This window comes from Anopheles ziemanni, chromosome 3 (genome assembly GCF_943734765.1).
Source record: "Anopheles ziemanni chromosome 3, idAnoZiCoDA_A2_x.2, whole genome shotgun sequence".
Taxonomy (NCBI): Eukaryota; Metazoa; Arthropoda; class Insecta; order Diptera; family Culicidae; genus Anopheles; species Anopheles ziemanni.
Genome location: NC_080706.1, coordinates 85,998,194 through 86,020,721, shown reverse-complemented (window position 1 = coordinate 86,020,721; position 22,528 = coordinate 85,998,194). Strand labels below are relative to the sequence as shown.

The 22,528-nt window shown below is 44.1% G+C and overlaps 1 protein-coding gene across 1 annotated transcript; it reads left to right on the top strand.

The window, feature by feature from the left end:
* The first annotated feature begins 329 nt into the window (after positions 1 to 329).
* LOC131285703 (filaggrin-2-like) lies at positions 330 to 1,847 on the top strand. Its single transcript, XM_058314559.1, has one exon. It carries the CDS (start codon positions 330 to 332, stop codon positions 1,845 to 1,847), a length of 1,518 nt encoding a protein of 505 aa, XP_058170542.1.
* Positions 1,848 to 22,528: the final 20,681 nt, after the last annotated feature.

Genomic DNA, 22,528 nt, shown 5'->3' with positions numbered 1-22,528 from the left:
GACAGATTTCGGTACAGGCGATGGTGCCCGGGAGGTGAACGGAGCATGGGAGGATGGCGTGGAGAAAGCCCCAAAAAACCCATGCACCCGAAACTAACGCAGCCGGACGAATCTCGCGAATGAAGCCGATTCAAATTTAGGCCTCACTTCCCGGTTCTCCTCAAACCGCGGATGACAAATGGGCCGGTGCATGGTGGGAAGTGACGTTAGCGTGGCTCATATGGCCACCGAATAGTGCCGGTGGTTGTATTATAAAACGCGCCTCCGACAGCTCCAAAGGCATCAGTTCGGTTTGTGCTTTCCAGTGAGCAGGAATACAACTCGGAAAGATGAAGGTAAGCTTCCAGAGAACAGTGCCAAAGGTGTTCGGTGCGACGACTACAGTGGTGTCTCGTTTGCAGCTGTTCTACATTGCATCGTTTGCCGTTGCCCTGGTGTGCGCGTCCGACGCCACTGACTCCGGCTCGAGTAAAGTCGTCGGAAAACGCAATGCCTGGGGTGGCTTCCTCCCGAGGCATCCTCAGCTCTCCGCCCGGGCGGACAGCCACGACGGATTCGGAGCATCGGAGGCCCAGCACGAACATGGACACGCAACCACGCAAGGACTAGGCCACTACGAGTCTTCGAACGAGGAGTACCACAGCTGGAAGCCACTGGAAGCCGTCGGCCATTACGGGCAACACGCGGGTCACAGCTTTGGTGAGCAGCTCCACCAAGCAGGAGGGCACCATAACGGCGAGGGTGAAGAGAAGCACCACTTCGGGGGACACCAGTCCTTTGGTGAGGGCGATCATCACGGTTTCGGCGATCAGCATAGTTTCGGTGGACACCAAGCTTTTGGAGGACATCAGGCATTCGGAGCTCAGCATGAGTCTTTCGGAGGAAAGCATGAAGGTTTCGAAGGACACCATGAGGCATTCGGAGGACATCATGAGGGCGCTGGTGGACATCAGGAAGCTTTTGGAGGGCACCATGAGGGAGCGGGAGGTCACCAGGAAAGTTTTGGAGGTCATCACGAAGGGCTTGGAGGACATGAAGCCTTAACTGGCCACGAGGAACATGGTGGACACTTTGGAGGCGGACAGCAGGGATTCGGTGATCATGGAGACTTCGGAACTCACCAGGCATTCACCCAAGGCGGTCATCACGGATTCGGTGGACATCAGAACCTGGGTGGTGGACATCACGACTTCGGAGGTCATCATGGATTCGGTGGACACCAGAACTTGGGTGGAGGACATAGCGAGTTTGGAGGTCATCATGGATTCGGTGGTCATGAGAACTTGGGAGACCACCATCAGGGACACTTTGGTCATGGCGACCACCATGGATTCGCTGAACATGACGACCACTTCGGCGACTCGGGACACGGCAGCGATCATCATGAGGATCACAAGAAGGAGCACCACATCAAGGAGCTGCATCTCGATGCCACCGAGGTCGAGGACGATCACAAGGAGCACAAGAAGCACAAGGAGCCGAAGATCAAGTACATCACCGTTACCGAGCGGGTTCCGGTGCCGTACAAGGTGACGGTGGAGAAGAAGGTGCTCGTACCGGTCAAGGTGCCGTTCACGGTGCACTCCGAGAAGGTCGTCCCGATCTACGTCGAAAAGAAGTTCCCGGTTGTGGTGGAGAAGCACGAGATCGTGCACGTCGATAAGCCGTACGAAGTGAAGGTGCCCCACAAGGTCGAGGTGCATAAGAAGGAGATCGTGAAGGTCGAGAAGCCGGTGCCGGTGAAAATCGAGAAGCCGGTGCCGTACAAGGTGGAGAAGCCATTCATCGTGCACAAGCACGTCCCGGTGAAGGTGTGGGTGAACGTGAAGAAAGAGCACCATCACTGAAGACTGAAGACTTTCCCCCGCGATGGGTGTGTTTTATGCGGCTGTTGGCTGTGTGCCTCGTGACGTTGCACTCCTAGAGGGATACACAAATTTCATTCATATATCAAGTCATACAGGGTCAAAAATGAAATGAAGTAGCGTAGGTTTCTGTTAAGCAAATAGTTAGGTTCATCAATACACAACTTTTGTAGTCACAAAATCATAAGTTGCATTATCATGACGTACAATCATGACGAAAAAAATACATACAAATCTCAAGTCAAATAAAAACAAAACAAGCCTTTGTTATCTAAAAATATCAACCAAGGACTCAAATCGTTTCAACAATCATCTGGAAATGTATGATCATTTCAAAGAAAAAGAAAACTCAAGACATCTAGCGATCAGCTCCTTGTATTTTGATACAACAAGAACAATCAGGTTCCCATGATTAGGAACAAGTCAAACACACCATTTCTTTTCAGTCGGTTCCGATAACAGTTCCAAGGCAAGCAAACTGTATTAACCGTTCATTTCGTAAAGTTCCACCCCAACGATCCTTTGGCACCATCTTGCAATGTCACGTAACACCGTCATGATGATCCATCCTCGTTTGTAACGACCTCCTCGGATTCGTTCGGGTGCATCTGCCCCGGCATCGGGCTGCATTTGTGAGGCGGAAGATGAAATGAAGCATACGTGCAACCCGAAACCTACAGCCGTCTTGCCCCTGAAATCCCCCCGCAGGAGACGGTGCCGCATATCATTGTCATAATCTTGTAGCACATTATCCACTTAACTCCTGCCTGGCCCAGGCTCGTTCGTATACCGCTAGGAGATAGTTCACCCTTGTTTATTTTACTTTTTTCAGCTTTATGGCAACTGTTTTCGATGCATTTTTCCCGACCAACGTATGTTACGCGCGATGAAAATTGGTTCCCTAGCAACGGAAAACGTATCTTAGCAAGCGAACGCATTTTGTTTTACGAACCGTCAAAACCATCAATCCATCGAGCGGGTTGGCTCATCTTATGCCGAGTGGGTATCGAGTAACAGAAGCTCAAGCCTTTTGGATCACGACTTTTTTGGTCGACCCCCCATCCGGTTAGATTTCCCCTCGCCGGGAGACGATTTTTCACTCAGCAACTAATTAATAAAACTGCCGACGTGCCGAAAAGAGGAGATCGCGTTTCTAGCGTTTTTCCTTCGCGCGGTGCGACCGGTGAATGATCGTTTCGGAGCGCATCAAACAATCTCAACACTTTGGAAATGAGACACTCAAGATTTTGGACCCGGCAGGGAAAATCCGTTCGAGGAAACCAGATGCCTCCCGTAACACCGGTAATGTCTAGGTTGCACAGTGGGTAAGTTTATTCTTATGAGCGGACTGGAATGAATGAGACTGCCAGCAAGTTTAAAAATGTATTATATGATTAATCGTAGCCAAAACGGAAACAAGTTGAGCTCTGAAAACAACCATTTTTGATGAGAAAATCATTAGTTTCATTTTTAAATAAACTAATTTTGAAGTAGGATTGCTAATGAAAAGTATATTCTCAATTATCGATTTAATGCTTTATCCGAATAAATAGTGCACGATCTCGAATAAAACCAATGGAATTATTATTCAACAGAAAATGCATAACTGCACTCGAACAATATTTTATGTTCAACGATGCAATTGTCCACATTTCACCCCACCGTGCATCGTTTGCAGCAGAAAGGGTTTGTAAAGGGTTGTTTTCCTTAGCCGCCTGCTCGTTCAATTGCCGAAACAAAAATAAACACCATCTCAACAGACGGTATTGGCCCTTGGCAACGATTTTTTATTTCCCTCCACTCCCCGTCCCTATTTCGTCCAAGATCTCGGCTTCTCGTCGCCATTGTTAGGGCTAAATTTGTAGTCGCTATTTTCAACACGTGTCCCAAAGTGTCGGCATTTAGTCAGCGCTCGAGTGACAGTCGTCCTCCAGCTGAAACGAAAAAAAAATGCGCGCACTCCAGGGAAAAAGAACCCACTCTCGTGTTTTCGGAAGGTCGGTTTTCCAATATCGAAGGCGCTAGACGATGGGTTTCGGCCCAGCAGGAGCGGTAAACGCTGGCGCTGCTGCGATCCGATGGCAGCTGTATCGGAACAAGGGCAACATCCGTCTCCGGTTGCATTCCGACGAACGGGGCGCTCGATTGCTCGCGTGTTGCTTCCAGACGCATCCCAAAACATTGCCGCGCTCGATCGGATTCAAATTTCTTGGCCGACGATCCGAAATCGGACGATTCGAGTGGAAGAGTGAATTTTCTTTGTTTGCATCAGGATCGTCGCGTGTTTCTTCATTCCACTGATGTGATGGTTTTTTCGTCCTTCTAAAATCTCACCCGAAGGAATGGTACAGCGGTGCCGTGATGGATGTTTTCCTGGAAAACCGAAAAACAACCAAACACTGCTACAAAACACCTACGACCAACAAACATCCAAAGCCGGGTCTCCAGTTACGACTCCCCAAGGACCCAAGTGTCACCATTCCCAGCTTCCTAAGGTCACATCCTAATTTAGCGCTCTCATATCCGGCCGGGGGAGAATTCGACGTCCCGGCCCGTTCGCGTGGGTGTGGAACAAAACCAAAATAAAAAGAAAATGTCACACACAAACTCCCGGAGAGCGGTGCATTCGATGCACCGAGCTGGGAAAACTGCATGCAACAGGAAACGAAGCCTAATAACGGAATCACAGGCCGTGCAGCGAAAACGTTAGGTTCGTTTCCGCTCGTTTCCGGTCGCGCTGATTGAAGAAACAGACTTTACGAGCCCGCATTCGATGATTTCGGGAAAGTGGATGTACCGAATGTGTTTTCGTCGACGCTCGTTACACAATTTCCTCTGCTCGGCGCCACGTTCTCCGGGGATTGCACTAGTGACCCGGTTTGGAAAATGCCCAGCTAATGGCTGGCAGTCGATGGGAAACTCAATATTCGCCAGTCACTGTGCGCCAGCATAGTCGTTTTCATGTTTTGGACCGAGGTGTTTATGGGAGGTCGCTCAAAATTAACTTTTACCAGGATGAGGATATTAGACTTAATGGCTGGGACGCATTTTCTCACACTGTCGAAAAATCTGTTATATGCAGGCATTATCTCCAATAATTCTTTGATCTGAAACAAAATAAAGACATCAGTGCACACATTTTGCTGTAATAAAATCTGTAATGAAATTAAACCGCATGCTGAAAAAAACTCTCATAAGCAAGTATGAAGACCCACATAGGAATTAGGAAAGGAATAAAAAGTAAAAGAAACATGAAAAACAACGGTTTAGGAAAAAACTACAACGAACTTAATGCATTTGACTAGTCAATAGAATATGTTTTACTACTTATTCATTTGAAGTATTTACATCTCAAAAGGAGTTGCGTTCTTTGTACCATCTACAATTTGTTAACTTTACACAATGGCCTGAAGGCTCAGTTGTAGTTAGTTGACTTCTTCGATTAGTCTATCGGGCCGTGAGTAGCATGTTAGTTGATGCAATAATTAATCTTCAAATATAAACACATTTTTTTACATTTTAATTAACACGAAATTCCAGCTCTAGATAAACATTCTTTTTCGTGTTTCAGATGTATTTATTCGTACATAGATTGGCAAGAGAAAAAAAAGATAATCCCTTATAAAAAAAACTATAGTCCTATACCCACATATTGGTGGATGAAAACATTATATCTATATTATTATAAATTTCTCAAAGAAGGAAGATTTGAAGTATTGAAGTAAGAAATCCATAGGGACAATCCCAAAATAATCCATTCACGTGTTGACTTTTCCCTAAAGTTGAACATATTTTAACATATGTTAAAGTTACATATGTATGCTTAGAAGTTACTGATGTCGTATGTAAATTTTCAACCTGTATGTCAAGCGCAGAGTAAAAATTATTTGACATTCGGTTGATGATTGGTATTTATTTCACTCTGCAAGCCATAAAAAAGCCCCATTACCTTTTCTTAAAAAATAAATAAGGAGACATAAAACACAGTGAACATTCTTTTGTTTGAAAACAATATCCTGCCTTTCACAAATCTCATCAACAGTGCTACTGTCACTGAATCCATTTTGGTTAATTTCGCTACTCAGCTACCACACTCGTTAACGCAAAGATTTATTACGAACGAAGAACATTGGCTGTTGATGGTGTTTTCATTCGTAGAGTACTCGAAGTGAGCGAGAGAAGCCACGACAAAAAGATGAAAAAAGCTGCGTAAAGAATCACTTAACCTCAAAGATGCGCTATCTTTCCGGCGGCGTGAAGTGCGGTGGAACATGAACGGAACAGGGAACTACTGACCCGTAAGTATCGCACCACACATCCGACGCTCGTTATCGTTATGTCGGTTAGCCCTCATGGCCCTTTCCAAAGTGCATAATCATCTGAGCAGACGAGCCATTTCCTCCGGTGAAACTCGAAGCCCGCCAGGATCGTCATAAATAATATCCACCAGGGTCGAGTGGCACCCGCTGCAGCTTGCACTGATGCATTGGTGCACTGGTACGGCTATCGGCGTCGTCATCTTCAGCCCCGCCGCGCCATCACACCCATCCCGAGCCTACGGCCACCTCTATGTATCACCGAGTGATGGGTGAGGTCCCATTAGTCGTGTCACTATTCGTGCCTGATCCTCGCCCTGCTTTGCCGGCGAAGTTTTCCGCGAAATCCGTTCCATTTCTTGTCTGGATCTGGAATGCTTGAGCCGAGCCGCGGATGGGCAATGGGCCCGAAGGGACGGATTTCTCTCTTGGAACCTCCACATGAAAACCGTCCATAAAGTGCCACGGGGCTTTGCCGTTCCCGGGGCTTTCGATGGCCCGGTTTTCCGGTGACAAATTTTTTAAACAAATTTATGTGAACCATATTCGGTGAGTGCCACCGCCATCGCCTTCGTCAACTTCGCCTCGGCGCGTTGGTGTCAAAATCTTAGCGAGGGTGTCAATGGCAGAGCGTCGTGACCAGCTGCAATCGTGCCGAGCAATTATCGCGCCACTCGAAAGGTTTCCCGAGTATTTCGAGGGCTGCGCATGGGAATGAGGATAGCAAGACGCTAAGTACAGGAGGGTTTTTTGTGTCACTTCGACTCCCGTGTGCTATATTTGCTCGTGTGTTTTGTGTGTTTGGAATAATCATCTCACAATTTGTTGCTTTTGGATCGAACAAACAGAAGCTTGTTTTACATTGCGACAAAAAAAAACATACAAATTTTAGGGGGAACAGTCGTGACTGTAATAAATCTCGATTTTTTTTAAAATTTATTGAATAGCTTTAGCGGATATGATGGTTTAAAAAACAAATGAAATCCATTTACGGAGAAGCTTTGTTCTATAAAATATACAAAAGCATAAAGGAACAAGAGTTTGTTCCACAAAACAACAAAAAATATTAAAACTTTTTAGATCAAATAATGGTCGTCAAGAAAACAATGGTTCTCTATGTGCACAAATTGTTAAAAATGAAATCAATTTTTCTTTAATGAGGTTGAAATTTTGTTAGTTTGATTCAATCAGAATGGAAGTAATATTCTACCAAAAGAATGTTTTATGGGATAAAAATAATTTCACTCCAAAACATTCCCAAACAATCAATAAATTGTGTTACATTATAATTTTGATTAAAAGATTTTAAATGATTGCTCTGTGTTTTTTCTAATGTGATGTTCTAATTTATTAAACAATTAGACATGGTAAATACATCTGTGCTAAATGGCAATTTCATCCACAAAAAGTCCATGTTTACAGTTATCACATCAGATCAGAAATCAAATAAGTTTATTTACTTACCTTCAATTCAGTAAATCTATAGTAAACTCTTCCTTGAATGTCTCACCCTCCAAAGAAACAAGAAATCTTTTAAAAATGTATTAAACTCAAGTAACAAGCACATGCTACGATTGTTGTCCCGTCCTTCATCGAAACAAAAACGGTCGATTTGAGCGCTAGAAACTAATTTCCAACCACAATCCCCCGATAACCATGGATGCCGAGAGCAAAAGGAAGCGGAAGAATCTTTTAACAAGATTCTTCAAATTTAGTTCCTTTGGTACCACAATTGAATGTGTTGCGGTTTGCTAAAATTAAAGTAAATTTGTCTTCAAGCCGACCCACCCCGGTTTCCTGCGGGAAAGGGAAGAGAACAAATTCGATTCGAAAATTCTTCGGTGCCATCCGTCGTGCCGGTCCGGAATGCCCAGTCCCGCCTCGCACTCAGCATTCTTCCCGACGCGGCCAAGTGGCTTCACTGGAACGCAGTTTTCCCTTTGATTTGACCGCTGCAATGGCACCCCTTTGAAACCGTCGAAGCGTATCGCCAAAGAATGGAAAACTTCTTTCGCCTGTGGCCACACGCTACGAAGGAGCGCGGCCGGCGTCTTGGGCCGGCGAAAAACTCAACCCGAGTGCCGACGCTTGGGACTCGCGCCGGAGTCCTTTTTCTGCAATCCTTTCGCCACGCCTGACTGATGAGCTTTGAAGCTTTTGTTCTTTCTGCGCCCCTTCTGGGTTTCGCGTCTTGGAAGCGGCGTTCGACGGGAATGGGCGAAGCTCTCGAATCTCGTTCAATGCTCGGGCCGGAGCTGGGCCACCTTCACCGACCGACTTCTTAAACACACCCGTGATCAATCTTTCCCCGTTCCCCCTGCCACCGTTCCGTGACGGATGCTTGTTGGCAAGATTCGGTAGAAATTTTCGAACGAATCGCCTCGGGTGGTACACCGGTTTTAGAACTCTGTTTGTTCAGCGCACTCACCGAAAGCAAGCCGGCTGCGGACGTTTGGGCCGAAAAACGGGTGAAAACTAATCTCGTTAAATGGACCACGAGCAAGCCCTCGATCCGCCCGGCCACGGAGATAAGACATTGAGTTCATCTTCCACCGAAACTGAAAAAAAAAGTTCATTCTCCAAGAGACGTAAATCTGCCACGTCCCAAACAATGTACCTCTTTTCTCCTGCAGCATCCGCCTCGGAGAAAACAAAGTTATTTTACCCTTCAATTCGTGCTTTATTTTATCACAAAATAATTCCATTCATAAATGGCAAATGTTTATTGATGGTAAGCGATGCGAGATGGATCAAACAAGAGGAATCCGGTCCGTGACCGGGAATGTAAACGGGTTTGACGCAACCGGGGGAGCGGAGTTTAGAAGTTTTCTGTGCATTGGGCACTGCTTGTTCTTGGTGGGATGAAAACAGAAACCCTGTTGCCAGAGAATCGATCCAATTGTCTGGTAATGGATGGTTCTTTTGTTATGCTAGTATTACATGAGAGCAGCAGCGGCTCTAACGGTAAGCGGACTAAGCGGCCGCGGGGGGCCCCGACCTCTCTGGGGGCCCCGAGGGCAATGTGGATCACACAAATAATAGCAGCATTCAAAGCTGGATTTCAGCAAATCAAGGAAGCGTTAAATAAAATAGTTACTGACGAAAATGAAAAACAGGAAAAATGAAATTCAGGAGGCAAAATCATTGTTAATAAAAATGTCTAGATTTAAAATTTATTCAATGACCATAATCTGGAATAGAACTTTGCAATGAATGAATGCGACCAATAAATCACTACAATCCATAGAATGCGAAATAAAAAAATGCTCAATTTTACATCGACCTTTCACACATTTTGTAAATAATTTCAGAAATAATTTTGATGAAATCGAAAGGGAAGCTACAAGAATAACTGGTTTATCGTTTGATTCGAATGAGCGAATTCGAAAAGGAACAGACAAAATCTGAATCATTTCAGAGTCAATACTTTCTTTAGCATTTGCGATAATATAACTGTTCAAATAGCCCAGAGCAGAAAAATCCGAAAAAACCATTGAACCATTTAAAATATTTGTTAACTTGAATTAATCAAAAGAACAAAAACTACAATGCTGCGAAAAAATAAAAGAAGTTTACGCAAATTACATTGATGTAAATTATTAGCAGGATAAATTCGAACAATTGTTATTGTTTATTAAAGAAAATAATGTAGCAGTTGGTTTCCAAATGTACAAGAAAAATTAAACGAGCTTCTTCCTCAAAATAATATAAATTATGTGTGAGCGTGTGAGCGAAGAAATGATCTGCACTTTCCCAAACATTGAGGTAAATCTAAAAATTTTATTAACAATACCAATTCTAATTCCTCAGGAGAAAGATCGTTTTCTGTTTTGAAAAGGGTAAAAACTTATTTGCGTAATTCGATGAGTGAACCAAAATTGAATAGTTTAGCAATACTTTATATTGAACGGGAATTTGTAGATAATATTGATGCAACAGACATCATAAATGTGGACAGGGAGAATCGTCGAAAAAATATTATTTGGAACTTACACTTACTTTAGGATTAACAAGCGAGTAATGTTTCGTTTATTTGAATATATTAATATCTGAATTTTCATCCTGCCTGTACCATAGTTTCAATTTTATGTTTGCATTATTTGTAAATCAATAAATCTTTTTAAAATAATTTGATAATCTTAATTATTCCTCGAATTGTAAAAAACACATAATTTTTTGAATAAAAGAAACTATAGTTATAACTGGTATAACGGGTAGTGTCAGATGTGACCCGAGTATACGTATGTCATCTACTCTCCGTCAGCACCTGTCACTAGAGATCAGGAAGAACGGTCTCTTCGAACTGAACCGTCTAGGAGAACGGACGAAATATATCGATCGGTCGATCATCGAGTACACGACACATTATTCTATATAACGTAATTAAATCCTGCATACACACCTCAATCTTGAATGAATGAACAACAAATTAAAAAAAAACTTACAAGGACTAGGCGGCCGATGCATCGCATAAATATAATATTTGTAAAAATCAAAACCTAAAGATTGATCAAAGGGGGCCCCGTTTGATTTCCCGCGTGGGGCCTCCTAGTTTGTTAATCCGCCACTGCATGAGAGGTTTACCTATTTTATCAAACAATATTTGTAACATTTTTCATGGCTGTTTTAAACCTTGTTTAACAGATATGTTGTATAATAAAATGTAATAATACAAACTTTTGATGCCAAAATGTGAGAAAGAACACGTATTTTAAGATAGTTACAAAACGTTCCAATATTTTGTCCAAAAACAACTCGCCAAACATTTGGCAACACTGCATGAAGCTAAATGAAAAGTGCTTTGAGTCATGGAAAAAATCCACGACCCGAGGATAAATGCAACAAACTGCAACTTAGTGCAACGTTTGGTGGAACAAAGCTAACATTGTTCTCTCTACGCTGCGCTGATCTGAAAGAATCTGCCTGTCGATTTTCACAGCATTTCTTTCGCCCTCGGCGATGGTGAGAACTCCCTGGCATTAGTCGTATGGAATAAAGGGATTGGAAAAACAAAATGTTTTATAAAAAAAACATAAGGCCCCATTGCCAGAATATTTTGCCAACCGGGCCTGCCGGAAGATGAGATCACCCCATGTGGTGGATTAATTTGGTGAAAGAATTCGATTGTTCGCAAAGTTGTTTCCTCCGGTTGCCTTTGGGCGACGGCTCGAATGAGGACCGCAGCGACGATGGCTGGGGTGGCAAAGAAGTAAAACTCGTCAAATAAACGGTGGGTAAAAAGCTGTAATAACTGGAAGCGATTTCATTTTGATTTTTTTATTTTTGTATTAAAACAACATGAGAAACGGTTGCCATTTGCACATTCACGTCAGGTTCTGGAATCTGAGGATCGACAATAGGATTTTGAACTTTATTGAGAAAGGTAAAATTTCTTTCAATCACATTTTTTTGTGTTTACTTGATTTTTGTTTGCTTGTGAGATTTGTAAAGCTTTGACCTCTTCGACATTTAAAGACTAGTTTTTACCATTACCATTACCATTACGTCCATTGCTAGACGATGCAGTTTTAGAATAGAAATCAGCATGTATCAGTTAAAAATAAAATAATTGAAACTTTTTGAATATGAATTTTTAATAAATCTCAAATTTGAAACTAACGGCTTGTGAAAATAACTGAATTACTCAATATTTAAAAATTAACATGAAAAATGCTCATAATCTGATAAAGCACAACACTTTAAAAAATGTATTGTTACGTTATTACTAAAAATAAAATCACGATGTTTAAAAATGTACTAGCGTGCGAATAATTTCCCCTCTGACGTTGCGAGAAGAAAGCCTGAAGTGGAATAAAGAAAATTAATAAAAATAATCCCCGTTCGGGCCGAGTGGTTTTCCGACGGGAACGAAACAGTTTTCAATTGCATTTCAAAACTCAATTCACCCTCTGATGTTTGCCAGCCGGAAGGTCAAACTTTTCGACACAGTATTCGGACAGCTGCTTTCCCTTCAAGCCAGTGGGAAAAATGCAAAAAGTAAACAAGTAAAACGCAGTCCTCTCAAAACACTGCCCCAGGCCACCGTTAGCCATTACGAAGCACTTCAGTTAGCTCTTTGCAAAAATTGTTCAATTGATTTCCCTCTCCCGAAACATGGATTTATCACGGCTTTTCCCGGCGGTCCTGGTTCATCGTTTATTATTTCTTCCCCGTTCTTTTGACGCACTGCCAATGGGGAATGGCAAATCAAGGATCAAAAGCGTGCTGCTTCGGCAATCTTCGACACCCAGGTTCCTCGCGGCCATTGGCAAAGGAAGGAGTCCTGTCGGGCACGCTGTAGCGTAATAAATTGGCGCAACGCATTCCAGTTCTGCAAGCCAGCGTGCTGGAGCGCTAATTGAGTTTCTTCCGCTTCAGTCACCGCCCGAGGGGGGAAGGAAGTTTTTCTCTTCTTGGAAAATCTCTCTCTTGGTGGTCCAGGAAGTATCCGGAGGCTTTTTCGTGAAACATTAAGGCCATCACCGTCAGGAAAGCAGGTGAAGTAAGTAATTCTGTTTGAATTTCATTCGACCTGCTAAAATTTGATTATAACATTCATCGTAAGTCGCGCGTTGCGTCTCTGAACGCTCTCTGCAAGTGCTGATCACTCACTCGACCGTTTCGTTGCATCGCGACATCGTTTCGGATGCATTTTCACGCATTAAAAAAACACCAGCACGACCACACTGAAATCTACCGAATGGTCATCAGTGTATAACAAACCGTACCGAATGCATTGGAACGAATCGCTCAATGGTTCAAAACGGTGAAGAAGAAACCTGTGCGCTAAACACGCGTTCAGAACGATTTTATTCCTACCGGGAGGTGATAAAAGGAAGCGTCATTCATACGCATCTCCTGTCGCCGCCTTATGCTTAAGACAAAAAACCACCACCCCTGGCGAGGAATTTTACCAAAGCCAGGAACACCCCGAAAGGATGACGGACGAACCCGGGAGGCGCTAATTACAGCCAATTAATTGATTCCCATAACTGCCGCATCGAATCGGCGTAATTCAAACAAAAAATCTCCTTCATTAGCGCGCGCTGGCTAAGAGCAAAGGGAAACACAACCGTCACCGTTCCTGGAGAAGAGAAAAAACAATGTACAAGCTGGCTGTAGCCGGAGCAAAAAACGTTCAATACTTGCTGCCAACCGGAATGAGCTATACGGATCCCGAAAAGCGGGTATGCAACCGGTTCTTGCCGGCTCGGCGGAAGAAATGCCGCCAGCCAGAGGTGCAAATAGGCATGCCGCCTCGCCAGGGAATACGTAGGACGATGGCCGTACACACCGATGGCTTAATTAAGCAAACATGTTAAAGATCACTCGTGTTTTCGTGTTCGGTTTGGTTTGATGCTTTTCCGAACACAAGATAACCGCAGGTGAGGTTTCATATAGTGATGGATTTGTTGTAAAGAGACAGAACGAATAGATGACTCAGAAGAAAATGAATTGAAAGCCATGAATCAGATGTAGCTTGAGAAATGCGCATACAAGTTGTAATGGTTTTTTAGATTGAAAGGACCCCTTTGCTGTCCGTTGATTGATCAGAAATTTTAATAAAGATTCAAATTTTACTCAATTTCTTTTCTGTATGAGGATTTGAGTAAATTTTTGTAATGCACTTGTCAGCATTTCTAATTTCGTCAATTGTTTTATCTAAAGTTCAATTGATAACCAGTATTTTTACACTGATTACAACTTGTTCCTATCAAAAAGCATTCCTCAACTTAAAGAATCCAAAACCTAATCTGAAATATGTGTTTTTTGTTTGCATCAACATGTTATTTTAACTTATGAGGATTGATTCTTGTTTCACTGAGAAAGTGTTATTTGATGACTTGCGTTTGAGCTACTTTACTATACCACTTAATATGTTACGAATGTTTTTTAATTTGATGAAACAAGTCTGTGTATTTTAATTTACTGATGTGCTTGTTTATTTCAAGCAAATTAAAACGCTGCTTAACGTATATTTTGTAGTTAGAGCACATGGTTTAAACCTAAACTAAACTGAACATCTACGTTCATTGTTGTCTATATGTTGACCAGCGGGTAATGTATAAAGTCTTTATTATAACCTCTCGAGAAAGATCACTCTCGACAAGGTTTATGCATACACAGGATAACATTCTCATGCAAGAAGTTTCATTGACAAAGTGGATAATTGAATGAAATATATTTATCTTAGCCACCTTTCAACAATCCTCGCCGGCCTCTCATCGACCTAGACCACCCAACATCTTTCCCCCCGCCACTTGCCACAGCGGGAGTTACTCATAAACACGCATTTCAGCAAATCGATCCAGTAATCACCCCGCACGGTTCGCATCAAGAATTAATCACCGCTGACAGTGGCGATATTTTTCACTTCACAAGCGAAAGAAAAAAACACACACCTCACACATGCCCCACGTGCTGCCATAAGCCACATCGTTCCACCCTGAAGGGGAGAGGGTGGCTTTGCTGAGGAAAGGAGTGAAAAGTATATGCTCCCCGGACATCCAGTGCAGAGAAGTTGGAGGTTGCATACACGACCTCCGGAGTGCGCCTCTGCCCAGGAATTGATTTTAAACTTCCTCCTCATTGTCATTAATTTCCATTAGTCCACATCGTCTGGAGCAATTTGTTTGCATCTCTCCCTTGGCAGAGCCGCCGTTCCGGGGGCCCGGATGGGCGCATTTGTACACTCACTGCATAGACATTACTCAAAAATGGTCGAACGACGCCCGGGCAGTCCGGGTTCCATCCCTCGTCTCCGGATAAAAATACTTTCCTCAATGGAACGTTCAACGGGGTTTTCTCGGTCCGAGCGGAACACGGACTAGTTTAGTAGCCTGTCTCGAGCCCCGATTCGTAGTTTGCCGTCACCAGTCTCGGCTCCGTCTGGATCGTCATGGTCGTAACTTCGTTGCCAGGACGAGGACGAGCTGTCATCGAGGCAATATGTCCCTTCCGTTGACAGCTAGTGGAGAGTTATTTGTCAAAAAATGAACCACCACCATACTGCCGCCGCGAGGAGTGCAGTTTTTCAAAGATTCATTTATAATAACCTGATACTTCGGGACAACGGTCTACATTTTACAGTATCTATATAAAGCCAGTGCATCAACAAAAAATGTGGATGCGACAAAATGTCGTCGAAAATATTCTGGATTGCCCTGAAACTGCCAAAAAGTTCTGCAACCAACCGGAGGCCATTTGTCGCTGGACGTCCTTGGTGATTTCCATCGAGTTCCTCCCAGAGTTCGTTGAACCCGCCAGTCCGGAGTCCCTTCTCCTGCGATCCGCCAGCGAAAAAACAAAACCGTCGATTGATGGGCGATTGTTGATGGCCGTATATTTATTGCCCCCCGATGACTTAATTTTTCTTCGCGAGGGGAAGCACATCAGATCTCCACTCCGATCGTGAATCGTTCAGTTTCTTTATAGACACACACACACATCTTGGAATTGTTTGGCTTTGGTTTGCCTTTTTGTTTCTTGGAGCTGGGCTGGTTTGCGCTCGCTCACGGGTGTGAAACTTTAAACTCCGCCGTTAACTGTCACCATCATGCGGCACGACATTCCGAATTCCGGGCCAGCGCAAACGGTATGGGAAAAACGGGCCGCGTCTCCGAAAACGACAACCGAAGGCGGTTTGAATTACTAATTTATATGGGCAAAGAATTTGGATTTGGAGCGCTTCCCTTTGCGGTGGGTGCGAGAGTTCATGTGTTGTGAAGTAACAGCTAGTTGTTTTGCCTCGTCTTTGCCTTCCTTTTCCCTACAATGCGAACCGTGTTCTTTTCTTTGGTATTTTTTCTTTCTTTCTTACTTGGGCCTTCGGTTTAGAGTATTTTGATTCCATTTATCCAAAACAGTCCAAAACGACCCGCCGGAATGATCCCCGGGAATAAATTAAGTTGTCGCCCGTTTTGGAGCGAAACAGCGCCATCAACGTAAATGTCGTAGGCATTCGGGATGGGGCGAGAATTCGGTGTCCCTCCCCAAGCCCACAACCCGTCTCCCCGTCTCCAGGGCCCATGAGGGCCTTGTCTTAATGTGGGCCTGAATAGTTTTTCATCAATTTGAATGTAAATGAGTGCAAATGGTGCGGAATGCGTGCATTGGCAGGTGTTGAAAATTATATTCTATCCGCGCGCCGAACATCGCACCACGCACAGCTATCTGATCCGAGGGGGCCTTAGGTTGGACCAACGGGGGAAGGGAGGCCTTACCGGAGACAGCGGCCTGCTGGGTTTGCCCAAATGGTGTGGTTTAAAAGATTGACATCGATGGGCGATAATGCTATCTGCTATTAAAAGTCATGTTCTGGCACACGGCTACTTTATATGGATGATTTCTTCTTTAGCATTAAAACGGGATTAGGAGCAGGAATCCCAAATCCACAGATAAAGATAACTTGTGAAGCATTTAAAGAGAGTGAACTAAAAATCCAAGGATATCAATTGTATTGTTTTTTTAACTGGAAAATTGTCCGATTTATCATGTAGGATTAGAAAAAAATCTTCATAAAGTATAATAATGATGAGAAAACGACAACTGAAAGAAGCTAAAAGAAATGTTCAAAAAATGATTTTTATCAAACATTAATTAAATAAACATTTGAAAACTTTCGTTGCACTCGTCTCTTTCAACATAACATGAAGGCAAGAGAAAACTTTTCATGAAAAGAGGGTTTAAACGAATGGTTTTATTTTCTCGCTTTTATGATCCAGAATCGGGCAACCTACTTTCCGAAGCCGTTGAAGTACCTTTAAGTAATTTACAGCAGATGGAAATAAATTTTACCACACGCTGAATGATGTCATTTCCCGGACGATAGCTGAGACATTTTTATTCCTTACCCCTTCAGTTACCGGATTGACTTTCAACCACACAAGCGGACACGGAGCAAAGAAGTAACTCTCCTTGTTCTCTTCGCGATCGTGTTCTCGGTCTATTTTATAGATTCACCAAGCCCAGTTTTTCCAGCAATCATCTCCCATTAGGCCAAAAATTGACTGCATGAGGCAGAGAGGGGTATAAAAACTACCCCAAAGCGTTGTGTATTTGTGTGTGTGTGTTTTCTTTTTCCATACTTCAACGATCGGACGGTGTTATTTATTGCACTTTCTTCACGGGGACCTGGAATTGTTTGTTTTGGGGAAGTTTTATGTTTTAATGGTGGTGCCGTAATTTGAATGGAAATCGAATCAAATAAATATCTCATACTGACCCATCGCGAGAACGCGCACGGCCCGCAAGCGTGTGGGACGCGATCTCGCGCGCGCCTCGCCGAAAAGGGTGCGTTTCCTCCGGGAGGGGAGGGATTTTTATTGTTATCGGTATTAGTTTCTTACTTTTCCTCCGCACTCCGTCAAACCTTTCCACTTGCTCGAGCCGACAATGCTCGGCCAAGGAGGACGAATAAATTCATCCACGCCGTCCGTGCTGGTGGATTTTTAATTTATTGACTTGTAACATTTTGTGGATCGAAACTGACGAACCTGTGAACGTGAGGCTGGCTGATCGGTTCGAATTGTGTTCGAGCGCTGGAGGTCAAAAATAGCAATCAATGTTCGTTTTCTGTTGTTTTCTCGAACAACCTTCGTCGAATTTGGGCGAAATGACCCTCAAGACGATCCAGCCTATGCTTCGACGTCGTTTTCGGGGTAGAGAAAATGGTTCATCAAGTGCCAGTAAGACGACGAATAAAAACAAATGACCAGTATTAATCAACCAGAGCCCTCGGGCACCCTTGGACTCGTTGTCCGGAGGATCGTACGCCGGAACCCACGAGCGCTTGGATGAGACCAAGTGTCGGTTTCCATAGCGCACGCAGCCTCCTTCGACACGCACCGCGTAGAAAGGGTGTGTGTTCGGGTGACATTTTCTCCCTCGTCTGGAACCATGTCTACAAGAAAGTGTTTTGTATTATATTTAGTGAAGCGGCCACGTTCACTCCTCCAACCGCCCACCGTTACCTCCAGCCTTGCAAACCAGCGTAGAACTGCGTTCTAGGACCACTTTCCTCCGGAGCCCAACTTCACCCGCGGCCCGGTTGGAAATCAAATAACCATAAATTTCCAAAAATTAAATAGACACAACAGCACAACTGGCAGCACCGTTCCGCCCCTCTGGGTTGGCTTTTGCTTTCTCCCAGAGAGCGCTGACACTTCAAGACGATGGCGGCCGGCGTGAAGAACGGCCAAGCACAGTCAAAGTGGGAAAGAATGGTATCGGATTTCTAACGAAAGGTTTGAAATGAGATGCACACGTGAAGGCCATCAGATCCTCTGGGGAAGGCACAAGTGTTTGAACTTCTTCTGCGCCGTTTCGTCGTTCGTTTCATCGTGGTGCATTCCAGGCAGAGCAATTCGGCTGAGCGTCTGTTCTTTTCCACTCCATCGAAGGCATCGATCTGTCCGCCGACGCCACCGAGTTGAACGGCATGCTGTGCAGTCCGGTTGTATGCCGGAGGTTTTAGGTTCCATCCAGAACTTTGTATGGTTGGTAAGTGCAGCGTCGACTCTGGCTTTGGTGACTTTATAGTACGTTTGGTGACTTTATTGCACTGCTTGCAGTCAGTTGACGGACCGTATTTTCGACAGTTTATAGAAAGCGATCATCGATAAGATCAAAATATTTATAGGTCCGATCATTTACTCGGCCTGTTTATATTGCCTCTACTTCAAACAGGTAAATTACTGTACTAATTTGTTACTTGTTTTGTATATCACGTATCACAGTCCATTTGTTCGTTTTTGATTTTATTCATTTCAAGTCCATTGCTTAAAAATCTTCTCCTTAGAACAACCAAAGTAAAGAAATAGAAACGGTATAATTATTTTCCCATTAGGCTTCAGGGGTGAAACCACCGTGAAGGCCGCTTGCCGTTTCGGCAGCTGTACTTGAAATATGTTAATAAAGATTTCTCGCGAGGCAGCGAACTCTAAAAACGGAGCAAAACCGGGCGCTCCTACGATGGCGAACGCCTTTGGCGGCCCATCGGCTCATAAATTATGCGCTAGCGCCGCTGTTGCTGCTGCTGCTGGCCGACGAAAAACAAGCTCATCAAAAATTGACATTCTGATGATTGATTAACTACGGGTGGATGGGCGCGAAGGCGTCTAGAAGACTCGTGCTGCTGTAACTTTTCCATATGCTCCCGCTCGTGCTCGACCACAGCGCATCCGGTGGCGCTGGCGTACGTGCGTGTGAGGCTAAATGAGCTCGAAACCAAACCACCGCCGCTCGTTTGGTGTTCTACGCTCCCGGGCTCGTCAGCTGGCCGTGCCCGGGGGGAGATCACGGGATCGGAATCCATCCATCCCAGGGCAGGATTATGACAGCAGCCAACGCATCGGCACATCGCAGAACCGTTCTCCTAAGCTCTGCGTAGTTCTTCCTGTTTGTGCCGTAAACTCACGAGCGGCCAAATTGTGCGAAACTAGATGGATACGTTGTGATAGTGCGGGTGGTGGAATGTAAAGCACACTCAACTTCACATCTACTGGCGATACCTTTCAAAGCTAAGCATGTGGCCTACCCGCATGCATACGATGGGGCAGCGGAGTCAAACAGCATAAACAATGCTGATTTTGTCATTGAATATCGAATGCAAGAGACCTTTTTTTTCAATTCGGGGTCATTAGCACCAACAAGGCATCATTTTTCTCTAAACCTTAAATTTTACAAGGGGACGATTAGCAGAAAGAGGTATATGCTTGAAAAATGTAAAATTGTGCAAAATAATGATTAAATCCAGCACCAATAAAAAAATTAAAAATTAACGATCGTCGTATTCACATATGCATCAAATGTCATTTTTGAATGAATGATGAATACAAAAGAAACCTGTATGTACTTGATTCTGTTGAAACCACAACAGAATATAACTTACATAAATAATCAGTTTTAGGAAATGAGGTTAAAAATATTGAATATTATCTTTAAAAATTCTTTTGAAAAAATCTTAAAGCTAAGCTTCTTCTAAGCCTCAAAATTGATAACATACTCAATAATGTTTTAAGTTTTGCAGGTAAATTTTAAGAAAATTTGTGTTAAAATATTTTAAATGTGATGTGCTTGTAAGCTCGAGCGATATTCATGCAAAATCCAATATCATTGCAAAGAACAATAAACCACCCCTATTGGTTTTTGAATGCTCAAGTTGAGAAAAACGGTTTTTGGAAATTCAATAGAAGTCCCACCGCGAGACACATGTTTGACAGTCCTGACCAAGAACGTGCTAACAATATTCATCAGATGTAACCACAAGGAATGTTGTGCAGCCTCCGAATTGCCGTCAAAATCTCACCCCGAACCTCCCGAACACCGTCTGGGGTTTTTCTTTTCTGTTTTGCCAAAGTGCCACGTCCCAGTAACAGTTGGTCCGATCGGCCCGTCGGTTGTGTGTACTTGTCAAGAATGAATAAATATTTTGATTGATGAGTATTTCGTTTAGCCCGGCCTGCCGGGGTCGCCCTGGGACCGTTGGTTGAACAATCGAAACGGGGCCGGACCAACGTTCGATGCAATTTCAATTCCATAGAGTTGCATTCCGCGCAGGCTGACAAACAGGCCGGCTGGAGGAAGCTTCAGAAATCGCCTATTCCAGTGCAGGCCGTTCCCGATCTGGCGCTAGACCTGCTTTGCTAGCTCTAACCCCTCGATGGTTTTCCAGTTTTGCATCGGCAATCCGGAACCGGGAGGGAAACGTTTCATCACATTTTTCGGTGGACCACACGGTTACACCGGACAAATAAATTCCACTCGCCGGGACAAGGCCTCGCGATTCGCATGATCGCGTCATGCGGCCGAGTCTCGCCACCGGTGAACCCATGAGCGGCCGCCGGAACCATTCATTTGTCCAATGACTTAACAGCTCGTTGGGCACATTGACGAATAAATTAGAACGGGGGTCGATTTTATGGGACGCGGCCTGCAGAACCCCAGAGCGTTAGAATTCCCGATCGCGCTCCACTGAGCGTGCGCCTGTTTACGATTTGTTTATGGCTAAAGAATTAATTTGAATGCGAGAAGATGTGAAACCGTGCGGATCCAATGCTGGATCGCTGAAGAAAAAGTCGCGTCTCAATCGTATGCATAATGGAGTAGTTTTTGGTAGAAAAAGGTTTTTCTTTGTATTCTCTTCGTATGGCATGTATCGAACCTTGAGATTAATTGTATTCAGATAAAATATTGTTTAAATAAAATGCATAACCGAGATCGTAACAAAAAAGCATTTAATTTACTTTGTTTCAATTATTGCCTATTGCCTACATTTAGCAGTAATCCGTAAAGCTACGTCAATTAATAATAGTATGTGACTTTTTCCCAATGCGTGTCTAGTAATTACATAAATCTATTCCGGATTCCTTGATCTCTGCGAAATCTGTGAATCAAATCCATCTGCTTCTAGTTTCTAGATTTAATTTCGCTGCGAGCATCTTGTTTCGCCTGTTGACCGCTACCCGAACCGTGTTGATGCGCCATTTGGCAAAGACTTATCGTCCATCTGTCAGAAATAAACACCCGTCCCCGGGGCGTGAAAACCCATTCTAGTCTCCAACCCGCTCTGAACCATATCCGCACCATCTATGCTTGCGAAAAACAACCACCGAAAGCCAATCTGGAAAGCAGATTCCTCACATTGCCCGAGACGTATAAGAACTTTCTAATTTGCCATCTCTCCCTGCCAGGGTTGGATGTTCCAATGTTGGGATCAGTCCGGATGCACCTCTAGAACCCTCCAGCAAACGGCGAGACGGTTATAGCTTTTTAATCCAATACAGTAATCCCACTTTAATTATTCGACCCAAAGACCGAGGGCTGAAGCAGGCAGCGTTAAGAACGGTGGACCTCGGATCCTACCAGAGCGTCATCAGCATTTTGTGCCTCTGTTGACTGTGCCAGGAAGTATATTTATGCGTCGCTTTTTGCTCCCTTCTGCCGTTGTTTGGTTGTTGTTTTGCTTCGAAACCAGCCACGAAGGCTGAAACTGGGAGTTGTTTTCCCGGTGTGTTGGTATTTTGTTGCTCCACCATATCGGGAAGCGTGTGCTGATGTAGAACGTAAAAGTGAAAGCGAGCCTTCGAATGGCATCCGGACGGCGGGGATCCAAGGAGCGAGACGTTAAGCAGCAACAAAAAATGGTACTTGATTATCACGGCTTATTGCCAGCGGAGAATACCTCTCGTTAATTACTGGAAGTTAATTTTCCGCCCATTGGCCATTGGAGTTTTTGCTACGTGAAACACAAGCAACACAACCCCCGTGGCCATTTTGTTCGCTCGACAGGGGATGGTGAGAGCATGTGTAACCTTTCTCTTGTTTGCATTCTTTGCACACAAAATG